Here is a 12,551-nt window from a genome sequence, read left to right on the forward strand (position 1 = left end):
TTATCTGCACAGAGGTGTATACATATAGAAAGAGACAATAATTTTGGAAAAGGTCATCACTTTGAGAGGGGAAACACTGAGGAGTTGGAGGGGTGGAAAAGGGTAAATACTAATTGCTAACATAACAACTAATAATATAGGGTAAAATATTAAAATTCATATGAACAAAGTTGGCGTTTGATGTGGGATTCCCCTCTGTACGCTGTGAATACCATTGATTATTAAAGAAACTGCTTCAGCCTGTTGATAGGGCAGAGTAGAATTTAGCCATTCTGACAGGTGTAAGATGGTATCTCAAAGTTGTTTTGATTTGCATTTCCCTGATTACTAAGGAGGTTGAACATGACCTTAAGTATCTTTTGGCCATTTGAACTTCTGCTGTTGAGAATTCTCTCTTCAGTTCAGTACCCCATTTTTTTATTTATTTTTATTATTTAATTAAAAATTTCCATCTCCTCCCATTTCCCTCCCCCTCCCCCCATCCCCCTTCCCCTCCTTCTCCAGTACAAAGAGAAGTCCCGGATTCCCTGCCCTGTGGGAGGTCCAAGGTCCCCTCCATTTAGGTCTAGGAAGGTGAGCATCCAAACAGACTAGGCTCCCACAAAGTCATTACATGCAGTAGGATCAAAATCCAGTGCCATTGTCCTTGGCTTCTCAGTCAGCCCTCCTTGTCTGCCACGTTCAGGGAGTCCGGTTTGATCACGTGTTCCATCATCCAGCTGGCCTTGGTAAGCTCCCATTAGATCAGCCCCACCGTCTCAGTGGGTGGGCGCACCCCTCGCAGTCCTAACTTCCTTGCTCATGTTCTCCCTCCTTCTGCTCCTAAAGTACTTTTTTTTTTTTTTTTTGACAAGGTTTATCTGTAGCTTTTGGTTCCTGTCCTGGAACTAGCTCTTCTGGACCAGGTTGGCCTCGAACTCACAGAGATTCGCCTGCCTCTGTCTCCCGAGTGCTGGGATTAAAGGCATGCGCCACCACTGCCCGGCAGTACCCCATTTTTTAATTGGGTTATTTAGAATTTTTTAATGTCTGGTTTATTGAGTTCTTTATATATTTTGGGAGTGGAATTAAAGAAGTGTGCCACCAATGTCCAGCTTAGTTTTATTTTTATGTGTGTGAAAGTTGGCCTGCATGAGTTTACGTGCAATACCATGTACATGCAATACCCAAGGAAACCAGAAGGTGGCAGTGGATCCTCTAGACCTAGAGGTACTAGGGGGTATGTGCTGTCATGTTGGTGCTGGGAACAGATCTTGGGTCCTCTGAGAAGTAGTGAGAACTCTTAACCACTGAGACTTATCTCCAGCCCCTTAAATCTGGAATTCTACCATCACAGTTACATTAATACATTTAAAACAATAAATGCAGTGACCATTTTTAGACAGGTTTTTCAGGGGGGGAAATAAGTGCAGTAAGCAGTAAAACAAAAGCAGGGGTGCAGGGCAGGGAGGCAAAGTGCTCACCATGCAAGCATGAACACCTCAGTTGTGATCCCCAGCACCCACATAAGATCCAGGCATAGTGGTATCCGTCTGCAGCTCCAGTGCTGGGGGCTGAGATAAACGAATATAAGATACATGCTGACTATGCAGTCTAGCTGAAGTGGGGTGCTTAAGGTTCAGCTAGAAACCATAACTCAAAAAACGGTGGAAACATGATTGTGGGAGGTGTCTGGACATCAAAGACAGGCTTCCACCTGCACCCACATGGGCAGACATGCAAACTGCACACACATACAGTGACACAGCAATATAATACTAATTATACTGTAGTAAATGACTTGCTTGGCCCTTTTCTGTGTCAAGCAGAGCTTCAGTAATGGAATGAGTACATGCTGCCTTGGGTATTGTCAGACTGATAGATGTATCAAAGCTCTACTGACCACCTGGGATTCCCATCTCCAACTGCTGAGGGTGCTGACTTTAGGAAGACCTGCTTCCTCTTCTAGAACATGGCACTGGATGGGTGAGAGCCCCCTCATGGAGAGATTATGGTCAATGACGCACTGACTCAGAGTCACAAAGAAAAGTATCTCAGGCCTCCAGGAGGATGCAACAGTGTAACACGATTTGTTCCAAAGGGTCCCCTATGGCATCAGGCTGAAGATGGTCTACAGCTGAGACTCCAGCCTCATTTGGCTTTTCTCTCATTATTTCTTCCTGCTTCCAGCACTCCCCTTTCCCCAGAATTATTCATCCATAAATCATTTGTCCAGAAACATAAACTTAGTTTCCCCACAAAGGGTAGCCTTGGTGCTGAAATTGCTACTGTTAGCTTTAATGCTCATTTCTCATTCGAAGACAGACCCAGTTAACACTCCTGGAAATGTTTCTCTAACAGACAAGCTGCCCATCTACCTCAATGGGTCCCACTTGGAAGTCAGTGGAGATCTGCTGCTCCCTGATTTCCTTCAGGGCTGCCATGGCGATCCGAATATCATCCAAGTCTTTGATTGGCCGGTTCAGCTTCTTTTGAAATTCTTCAACAACTGCAAAAATGTTTTCCATCTCAGCCCTGTACTTTTTGTTGCAGTGACGGCCAATGACAACCATCCAGGCTTTTGTCTCGGTAGTCAGGGAAAACTTCAAGTCAGCTGTAGTAGAAGCAAAACGCCCACAGGTCAGTCTGAAAAGCTTGATTCAATGGAAGAAGACCCAGAGCACTGTTGACTCTCAGGAAATACCATGAGTTTAGAGCAGTGCAAAACTAGAGTTAAAAACGGTTTCCAAGCTGGGGGTACAGCACAGTCGGTAAGAGCACTCGCTGTGCTATCAGTGTAGCTGAAACCTGTCAAGTTCCGGGTCCAGGGAGAAACCCTATCTCAGGGGAACAAGATGGAGATGAGTCCAACAGCCTACCGGATGCCCTCTGACCTCCATGCAGGCGTACACATGCATTATGTAGACAAATGCTACATACAAAGAAATGTTCTTCATTATATCTCATTCATCTTATAAATCTTATTTTTTTACAATTCAAATAACATTTTAAAATCTTTACACACACATACGTGCATGTATGAGATAAGCTTCAAATATTTGTTATTGTTACTTATAAAAGCTAAATCCTAATTCTAACTATAACAGACACAACTCCTTTCTCTAAACTACCCTTTCTTTTCAAGTTAAGCAGCAAAGTGTTAAGATAGACCAGAATTAATAATTATGCAGAAGGGAATTATAAACAAATTTACAAATCGGTCTTAAATCTTAAAGCCTGTAAAAGAAAAGTTTTCTTTAAGAAAGCTAGAACTTTCTGGAATCCTTATCTAGGTAAAGAGACAGAGCAAAGGCTACTGGATTTACATGATTGTCTGAAAGACAATTAACCCACCTGTGTACAGAGCGATGGAACCCACACTGATGTATTCGGGCTCGGCAATAATTGCCTGTTCCAGACTTTGGAAATAAAGAATCCTGGACTCAAATTCAGAAAGCAAAGGGTTTTGTTCAATAAATGCCTTAATGGTTTCTTCTTTCTCCTTCTGCCAAATGTGATTGTAGCATTTGAAGCGATCCATGGATGTGATAACTTCCTAAAACAGAAATAATAGATTTGTGCAGAAATGACATCATGATACAACTAAGGATTGGCTCGACGTTGACCGTGACCACACGGCTATTAACATGTTCAGTTAATGATCTGGGATGAAATGGAAATGCCATAGAAGTAAGCTATATACAATAACATTAACAGTAACTCAGAGCTAAAATTTTGCCATGTCTAGTCTAAAGGCAGAAGAAAGAACTGTGTTAAACCTGGAAGGAAAGAAAATCCTTGTTGGCCCTTGGGGACAGGAGCCTCTTACTAGAAATTGACCTTAGTTCAAAAAGAAGCAGCCAAGTTGTACCATTAGGAAGCCCAAGAGGAAATTCTGCAGATCATTCCCTGCTCAGGTGTCCTTTAAGAATCCTCATTGGTTAGACTCACTACTATATTAAAGACAACTTTGTGGTTTTTTCCTATAGTTAAAGGAAATGTCACATATGGTTTTTTTGTTGCTAGCCCTAGGTCATTAAAACTACTGTCTTCCATCCTTAGATTGCCATGATAGTGGCTGGATATTTTCAGAGGAAGCATTAAACTCTTCAGCGGTGACGATTAGCTTTTACTGTCAATTTGATTGGATTTCAAATCTACTGGAAGACATACAAGGTTTGACTGAGGAGAGAATACCTGCCCTGAATGTAGGCATCACCATCCTATGGACTGAGTCCTGGACGGAATAATAATGGAGGAAGGGAAAAGCTAGTGAGCACCAGCATTCATCTCCCGCTCCCTCCTGACTACAGATTCCCCGTGCCCAGCAGCCTCAGGTTGCTGTGATGGACAGCACTCTTGGGTTGTGAGCCGAAGTGAACCCTTCCTTTCTTAAGGTGCTGTTGTAGGATACCTCCTCAGAACAGAGGGAAGTATCTAACACAAGTGCTGATTTATTTTGATGCATTCTCTATAATTTCTGAAAGTATATCTAATTGTTTATTTTCATAAACTACACCTTTCTCTGTCCTTTGGTACAGAACCTGGTAAACTAAGCACTCGATAAATAATTGTTGAGTATGTGAACACTGTCCCTAGAGGGAAGTTAAACCCAGGAGCTTCAAAATACTAAGAGCAAAAGATTAAATATGCGTAAAGGCAAAGACTTGCCGTTCCCAGGGGGATACATTAAACACGACTTTAACAACATTTCTTCATCTTGTTATAGCAATGGCAGATTTTCTGGTACTGTCCAACAAATGCAGCTCCTTCTAGCAAAACAACCACAGAAAACATGTACAGCTACTTGCTCAGCCCTGAGACACACCTGAGAGTCAAGGGGCTTTAATAAATGAGTTCATAATCTTTTTAAACAAAAACTGATTCCAAGATCTTAAATCTTTTTGCTACAAGGGTAAATCTGTCTTAATACAAAAAGAAAATTGAAGACGGGGGAGGGAGCAGGTTGGGAGAAATAAATAAACTGGCTTTACAGCCAACCACTATAAGTTCATGTTGATGATAGTAATATTTTAATACTTGCTTTTACCTGAATTCCATGTGGCGATATATATATATATATATATATATATATATATATATATATATATAACCTTAGTCTGAAGTTACATTCATTCATGTTAACAAAAAAAAGGGAGGGTTAAAGACATTCAACAGAACAGAATATGAACCAGGGAGTTCATGGTTCTTTCCCATTGCATTCTAGATTAAAGGGTCTTCGGTGAACACTCATTCACTGAACACAAACAAGATCAGGGAAGCTACCAGGGGTGAACACAGATTGCATGCAGGGTGAGAACAGATAAACTTCATGTGAGCACATGCGGGGCAGTCCAGGACCTCTAACAACCAATGACACATACCTTCTTGGTGGAGTTAATGATTGTGCTGAGCACAGAGACTAATTTTACAATTTCTTTGTTGTCAGAAATATTCTTATAGTAATTCTGGGTTTGTACAGGAATGGGCAAGTTTACAGATGCTATCTCCAGGGATTCTAAAACAAAAGAGAAAAAATGTGCAAGTTTCTGTAATGACAAAGATACTAAAAATTTGCATAAAAGTGACGAAAACAGTTGAGAATATTGGCAACCTTAGCTATTTGGGTACTAAGAAAGTAAATCAAAGTCTGTGACAATCCAAAATATGTCTCTTCAAGAAGTGCTGGATCTCAGTGGCAACAGAGACCTCAGTGGCAACACAAATTCTGTGCGCTGTGCATTGCTCTGCCTCTCTCATTGCTTCCTCTCTGGCTATGTGACAGCCCCCAAGGAACTGCAGTCTTGCAGTCTTATAGCCATGGAAACCTGCAGCACAGCAGTTGGGGTAGAACTGGATCTGGGACCCTTGGCAAGGACTGAAGAACTCTTCTTAACTGCCATGGCTGGAAGCTCCCTACATGAGTTAGATCCAAAGAATTGATCTTGGTCTAGTCTGAGTCAGAACTTCACTGAATGGGGGGAGGGGAAGCCTTAGTCATACATTATCTGTTAAAATAGAAGATAAATAAATACACAATTGAACCTAATCACTTAACTTCACCATGGTCTAAGACAATGGTGTCAGTTTGGGGTGGAGATAATAGGGGTCAGTTCGGTTAGGAGAGTCCTGAGGAATGGCAATGACACAGAAGACCCCTAAAAGTCCTGCAGAGCTACCGGGGTCCCCGAAGTCCACATGTAGAGCTGTGAGCATGCCAGGAAGAATGGGGAAATGCCCGGTCTTCATCTCTGGCTAGCATGGAAGGCATTGTAGTCATATACTAAAGCTTGGGTAGTGTTACTGCTCTCCTGCACAGAGTCCCTAAGCAAACAGTGAAGACTTAGGGGCTCAAAATAGTAAGATTTTTTTTTAATCTCCACACAGTGTTTAGCTGACCTCCAAACAATCAGACACTACTGTGGCCTATGCTTTAAGAAATAAGGGATTTTGGTTCAAGAATGAACTGTCTCTTATTCCCTCTAAGATGAGCACTATGGTTTTTGCATCAACAATACAAATAAAAATAATAATATATGGGTATTTACATGTAGAATGAATAGAAACAGGACAATGCATGCTGGCTCATAGACAGTGAATAAATATCCAAGCTAGTTCTAGGATTATCTTATGTTAAATAATTCAGATCCACAAAAACAAGAATCATCTATTTTTTCTGATATGTGGAATCTAGGAAAACATCACAAGGGGTCTACGGGACATGCGGAAGGTGAGGGGGGGAATAGTGAGAATGGAAGATGAGAATCAAGAGTATGAGCGACACATACTATAGTAACATAGCTGTCCAGTGGTACATGCCTAAAAATATGTGGATCCCCTAATAAGAAATAATAAAACTTCAAAATGCTGACAACCATAAAAAAAAAAGAAAGAAAGAAGGGATTTTACAGAATTAGTTCATGGAGGTAAGAGTCAATGTATAATGTTCTTCCAGTGTTTAAATATTTTTTTTGTTTTGTTTGTCGTTACATTTTTTGTTTGTTTGTTTCGCTTTTTTGAGACAGTTTCTCTGTATAACAGTCCTGGCCATCCTGGAACTTGCTTTGTAGACCAGATTAGCCTCAAACTGAGAGATCCTTCTGCCTCTGTCTCCCAAGTACTGGGTTTAAAGGCATGTGCTACAATGCCTGATTTGTTTTTGCTTTTTAAGTGTTATGGTTCAGCATTATGATTTGGTTTGATTTTCTAACTTTTTAATTGTACTTCAATCCCTAGAGTTCCTCTTTTTATTACTTATTTTTCTATTTAACTTCATATTTTTCTTTCTTTCCCCATCTTCCCCCAAATTCACCCTATCTCCCTACCCATCCAACTTTTTGTTCTTTCTCTCAATCTCTTTCCAAAAAAAGGAATCAAAATAAGCAAGCTAAAATAAAACTAGTAAGACAAAATGTGCAAAAAAAAAGTCTACACACAAAAGAGAGTTCATTTTGTGTTGACCAACTACTCCTGGGCCTGGGACCTGCCCTGGAGTGTGATTAATACACCCAGTGATACTTCATTGGAGAAAACTGATTTTCCCATTCCTGGATCTGGTATCAGTTACAAATATCATCTTGGGTAGGGGTGGGACACTGTCCGCTTTGCCATCACCATTGTCCAGCTTGAACCCATGCAGGTCCTGTGCTTGCTGCCACAGTTTCTGTGAGTCCACATGTGTATTAGTCCTATTGTGTGATCAGTCAACAAGCTTTGTGTAATTTAAATTCTTTTTAAATTGAAATATACCACCAAAGTGACATACACATTCAGCATACCCCTACATAAACATTTCAACTGCATTTTTAATAAACACTAACAAACTGTTCCTATAACTCATAAAGAAGCATGGATGTCCAGCACAGTTTAAAAAGGACTCACACTCTCTGAATTTACCCCTACCAAGGAACTAGAGACAGAGTAGGTGGGCAGGGAGTGTGGTCCTGCTTCATCACCCCCACTCAAGCAAACTATTGTGGCCCCCCCATACTCATGAAGACAGCCCTAATTACATGCCATGGGTCACAAAAATAGGAATGCCATGAAATAGGGAGAGGGGGGCACTTCTTATTTGGAAGAAGAAAGGGTTTCATGGGGATGGAATAAGAAGAAACTTTGAACAAAGAAGAATATGTGAATAAAAAGGTAAAAGAATAAATAAATGACTTTTTGAAAGCCTCCTCCAAAGTTATAGTAGTAAAGACAATGTAGCAGCAGGATAAGCATGAACTGAGATTAACAGAGTAAAACCAAGAGTCCAGAAACAAAGGCTGGGATTTGTACTCAAATGAGTTTCAACAAAGGTCTCAAGAAAATTTAATTATAAAATAATAATTTCTTAGCTAACAGTGGCAGTACAAGTATACACCTATATGGAAAATAATGAATTTAAACTCCAACCTCACTAAAAATGAATCACAGACTAAAATATACATGCTAAGCTATGCAACTTGAACAGAGTATGTCTTCCTAATATTATGCTAAGCCACTGTTTCTTAGAAATAAAGTGAAAATACAACTAAATAGAACTTAAAACTCTAATCTTATTCTTTCAAGGGTATCAAGAAGAAATTAAAAATAAATCTATAATAAAATTGAAATTTTTTACGGTTTTATGTAGAACGTAAAAACTTATAGAAACTGGAAGAAGTGAGTGAATTCTTAAGAACCTGGAAAATTAATAGATATTGCTCCAAAGAAATATACAAATGACCAGAAACCACATGAGAAACTGTTTTATTATCACTGCAGAAATTCACACTAAAGCTGCAATGAAATGCCACTCTGTAGCTATTACAATGGCTGTACAGAAAAAGCAAAAATAACTCTCAGTGGCTATGAAGGGAAAAGCAATGAATGTCCCCTGCATTGCCCATGGGAAAATAAAACGATTTCATAGCTTCCAGACTTAGCTTGGCATTTCCTCTCAACTTCAAACACAGAGTTATCATATGTCCTATAAGCCTAATTGTCAGTATCACCCAAGGGAAATCAAAACATTTTCACATAAAACCTTGGGCTTGGAAGATGGCTCCCTTGGTAAAATGCTTGCCACTTAGGCATGAGGACCTGAGTTTAAATTTTCTGCACCCATTTTGACTCTGGGTGTACAACAAACATGTGTAACTGAACACTGGGTGAGATGGAGAGAAACAGACAGGTCTGGGAGCATTCTCACCATGCAGTCTAGCTGACTGATGAACCCTAGGATCAAGGAGAGACTCTGGCTCAAAACACAAGAGAGGTGTAATTGAGGAAGGGCATCCCACATCAACTTCTGACCTCCGCATGCACATGTACACACAGGAGGCCACTTGTTTGTTTCTTGCTGCCCAACCACAAGATAACCACACCGAAACTGTATTAATTAAATCACTGCTTGGCCTATTAGCTCTACCTGCTTATTGGCTAACTCTTACATCTTAATTTAACCCATTTCTATTAATCTGTGTATCACCACTTGGCTGTGGCTTACCGGGTAAAGTTATAGTGTCTGTCTCTGGTGGGGCTACATAGCAACAAGCTAAGGAGATTATAAAGAGATGTCCTACTTGCTCTTTCTATAACCAAATACCATTGCCTGTAGGGAGTAAACCAAAGGGTACTCAAAGGAATGAAATCTGGCAGATGGATGTGTTCCACTTTATGGAATTTGAAAAATTAAAATATGTACACCATTCCATAGACACTTATTCAGGTTTTCAAAGGGCAGCTGCCTTGGGCTTGGGCTCAGTAAATGCTGATTCAGTAATCACGCATTTACTAGAAGTTATAGCCATGATGGGTATTCCTGCACAAATAAAGACAGACAATGATTCAGCATATGTATCTAAGAAAATGAAACAGTTTTTGCTTATTATAATATAAACCATATTACAGGTATACCAAATAGTCCTACAGATCAGGCAGTTATAGAAAGGTCAAATCAAACTAAAAAGGATATGCTAAACAAACAGGAAATGATGGGAAATACTCCCAGAAATAGATTGCATAACGCTTTATTAACCTTGAAGTTTCTTAATGCTGATGAGAAAGGGACAACAGTGGCAGAGAGACGTTGGATAATAAAAAAAATACTGAAATAAATCAATAGGTGCATTTCAAGGAAGTGTTGACCTCACAATGGAAACCAGGAGAGGTGCTACATTAGGGAAGGGGTTTTGTTTTTGTTTCCACAGGAGGAAAAACACTATGGATATCATCAGAATTAATAAAGATTCACTTTGGAAAAGATAAACCTCTTGAGAAAGAGAAATGACAGTTCATCCACAAAGGTGACAACCATACAGGTGGTAAGGAATCAATATAGGATTGAGGAGGGTAAGATCTGTTAGAACATGGCTTTCTGGGTACCAGGAGAAAAACTGGGTAGCCCGAAGTTCTCTCTATATATATTTATCTCTGTCTCTGTCTCTCTCTGTCTCTCTGTCTCTGTCTCTCTCTGTCTCTCTGTGTGTGTGTGTGTGTGTGTGTGTGTGTGTGTGTGTGTGTTTCCCACTCTACAAAGCTGAGCTGGACTTCTTGTTCCAGTTTCATAAGTTTGCCCCTTATAATAAAGAAAAATATAATTGATTGCCTGGTTTTGTTTTCAACCTGAGATAATTCAACAGACCAGTGGGACTGTTTTACTCTCAGAACTTCAGGAAAGCTTTATTTATTAAAATACATTTGAAATGCCACTATATTCCTAAATGATGAGCCATCTGTCCAACTCCAGAAAATGCTTTTTAGCTTAAGTTAATAAATAATAGATAAATAGGAGATGGATGGATAGATAGATAGATAGATAGATAGATAGATAGATAGATAGATAGATAGATAGATAGATAGATAGATAGACAGACATATAGACAGACAGAAAGATAGAGTAAATATATAAGTAAGTTATGGGAAAATATGTTCATCTGTCACTGCCTTCCTCGTTTGTGCTTTTTCAATAAGGTAATGGCTTCAGTTTCTTCCTCATGGTTAGTCAATTTATAATCTCAGGGGAAAGCAATACCAATGAAATTCTACTGGGTCTGCTAACTGTGATGTTGATTTAAAAGGAATATGAGGACTAAAGATGATATCTGATATCCTTAGCAACTTGGATGCCTGATGCGCCCCAATTTTACAGACTACAAATGGAAACTGCAGGAAGCACAGCAACACTCGGAATGTGTTAACAAAACAAAACTCATGATAGGTCAAAAGCAACTATAACATGTCAGGAAATATTCATTGTGAGGATAACCAGCATCTCAGCAAAGTGTGAAATTAAAATATGTCCTGTCTTAAGTCATTACTAGGTCAGACCAAATATCACTTGTGCATGCACCAGCAGATGCGATAGATGCAACAGAAACAAATGTGTGACACTAACGTATAGGTATGTGATCCTTCATGGTTTTCAACTCAAAATGGCTCAAAGATTAAAACGCTGACTGAAAATGATTTGAAAACCACACACGGCATAGGAGATATTATAAATCTATTATTATAGTATCAACATTTAACTTGTAATGACTTTGTGTTAAGACAAAGTTGGGGAAAAGGGTTCAGTAATTAAGAGCACTTGCTGCTCTTGTAGAGAATCCCAGATCAGCTACCAGCACTGCATAGGGTGCCTCACAAATGCCTGCAACTCCAGCTCCCTTTTTTGGCCTCCATGGGCACCTGTATGTAAATACACATATACATATAGAGAAGTACTCACTTACACACACTGAAAGAGAGAGAGACAGAGACAGAGACAGAGACAGAAACAGAGAGACACTTTTTTCAACTTTTAAAATTTTTTGAAGCATCTTTACCTTGCAGTTCACTTCCCTCCACCTCAGCATCAGAATCACTGTCTTCAGTGATCTTCAGAGCAGCCATTTTCCTTTCATGCATCTTTCTCTAGAATGCAAAAGGATGCTTTTCAACTTTGCCCCATCTTTAAAAAGAGCAGCCTCAACAAAGGAAGCAACTTTTTAATACTCTACCCACCATGGACAGCAGCTCGATGCTCCACTGTCTAACCCCCTTGGGCACACTGATGATGCACTCCACAGCCTTGTTCAGTGTCTGCTGTATGTCCTCCAGGGCAGGACTCATAGCAATGTTGGGAATGGCCAGAGTGATGTTTGCCCGAAAAATAGGAAGATGGTTCTGCTTCGTCTTAGATCCATTGCTACTGTCTGAGTTAATATACCATTTTTAATTGAAAATGAACCCCTCCAAAAAACACCAAAACATACATAATATGCATGTAATCAAACAAATATTTGTCAAATTAATGAGTGCATGAATATTTGAAGATCTGGTTTGGCTCAGTACAATAGCAATTCAGTGGACCCCAAGGCATTCTGCTGATTGTAGCTTGCTGGTACATCTACATAAAAGGAATTGTTTGGTGTAGAGTTGGGATTAAGGACAAAGTCTTACCTAAGATTTTTTAAATGATAGTGGCAAGTAGCAGGAGGCCAACTATGAGTTTATGCACAGTAAGCAAACAAGAAATAAAGAACAAACAACAGTAAATAAAAGTTAGAACAAGCAATTTTTGGAAATTCAAATAAAACACCTTCCATGAAGAATAAATTTGT

The 12,551-nt window shown here is 39.6% G+C and overlaps 1 protein-coding gene across 1 annotated transcript in view; it reads right to left on the bottom strand.

Annotated features, from left to right (window-relative positions):
- Dnah5 (dynein axonemal heavy chain 5) overlaps positions 1-12,551 on the bottom strand; it is a gene marked incomplete at its 5' end in the record, with an annotated part of 196,222 nt that overhangs the window by 144,440 nt on the left and 39,231 nt on the right. Inside the window, 5 exons of the mRNA XM_057789549.1 lie at positions 2,358-2,593; positions 3,334-3,535; positions 5,364-5,497; positions 11,775-11,862; positions 11,953-12,143. Coding sequence (XP_057645532.1) covers positions 2,358-2,593; positions 3,334-3,535; positions 5,364-5,497; positions 11,775-11,862; positions 11,953-12,143 — 851 coding nt within the window. The remainder of the gene's footprint in view (positions 1-2,357; positions 2,594-3,333; positions 3,536-5,363; positions 5,498-11,774; positions 11,863-11,952; positions 12,144-12,551) is intronic.

This window comes from Chionomys nivalis, chromosome 15, assembly GCF_950005125.1.
Source record: "Chionomys nivalis chromosome 15, mChiNiv1.1, whole genome shotgun sequence".
Lineage (NCBI taxonomy): Eukaryota > Metazoa > Chordata > Mammalia > Rodentia > Cricetidae > Chionomys > Chionomys nivalis.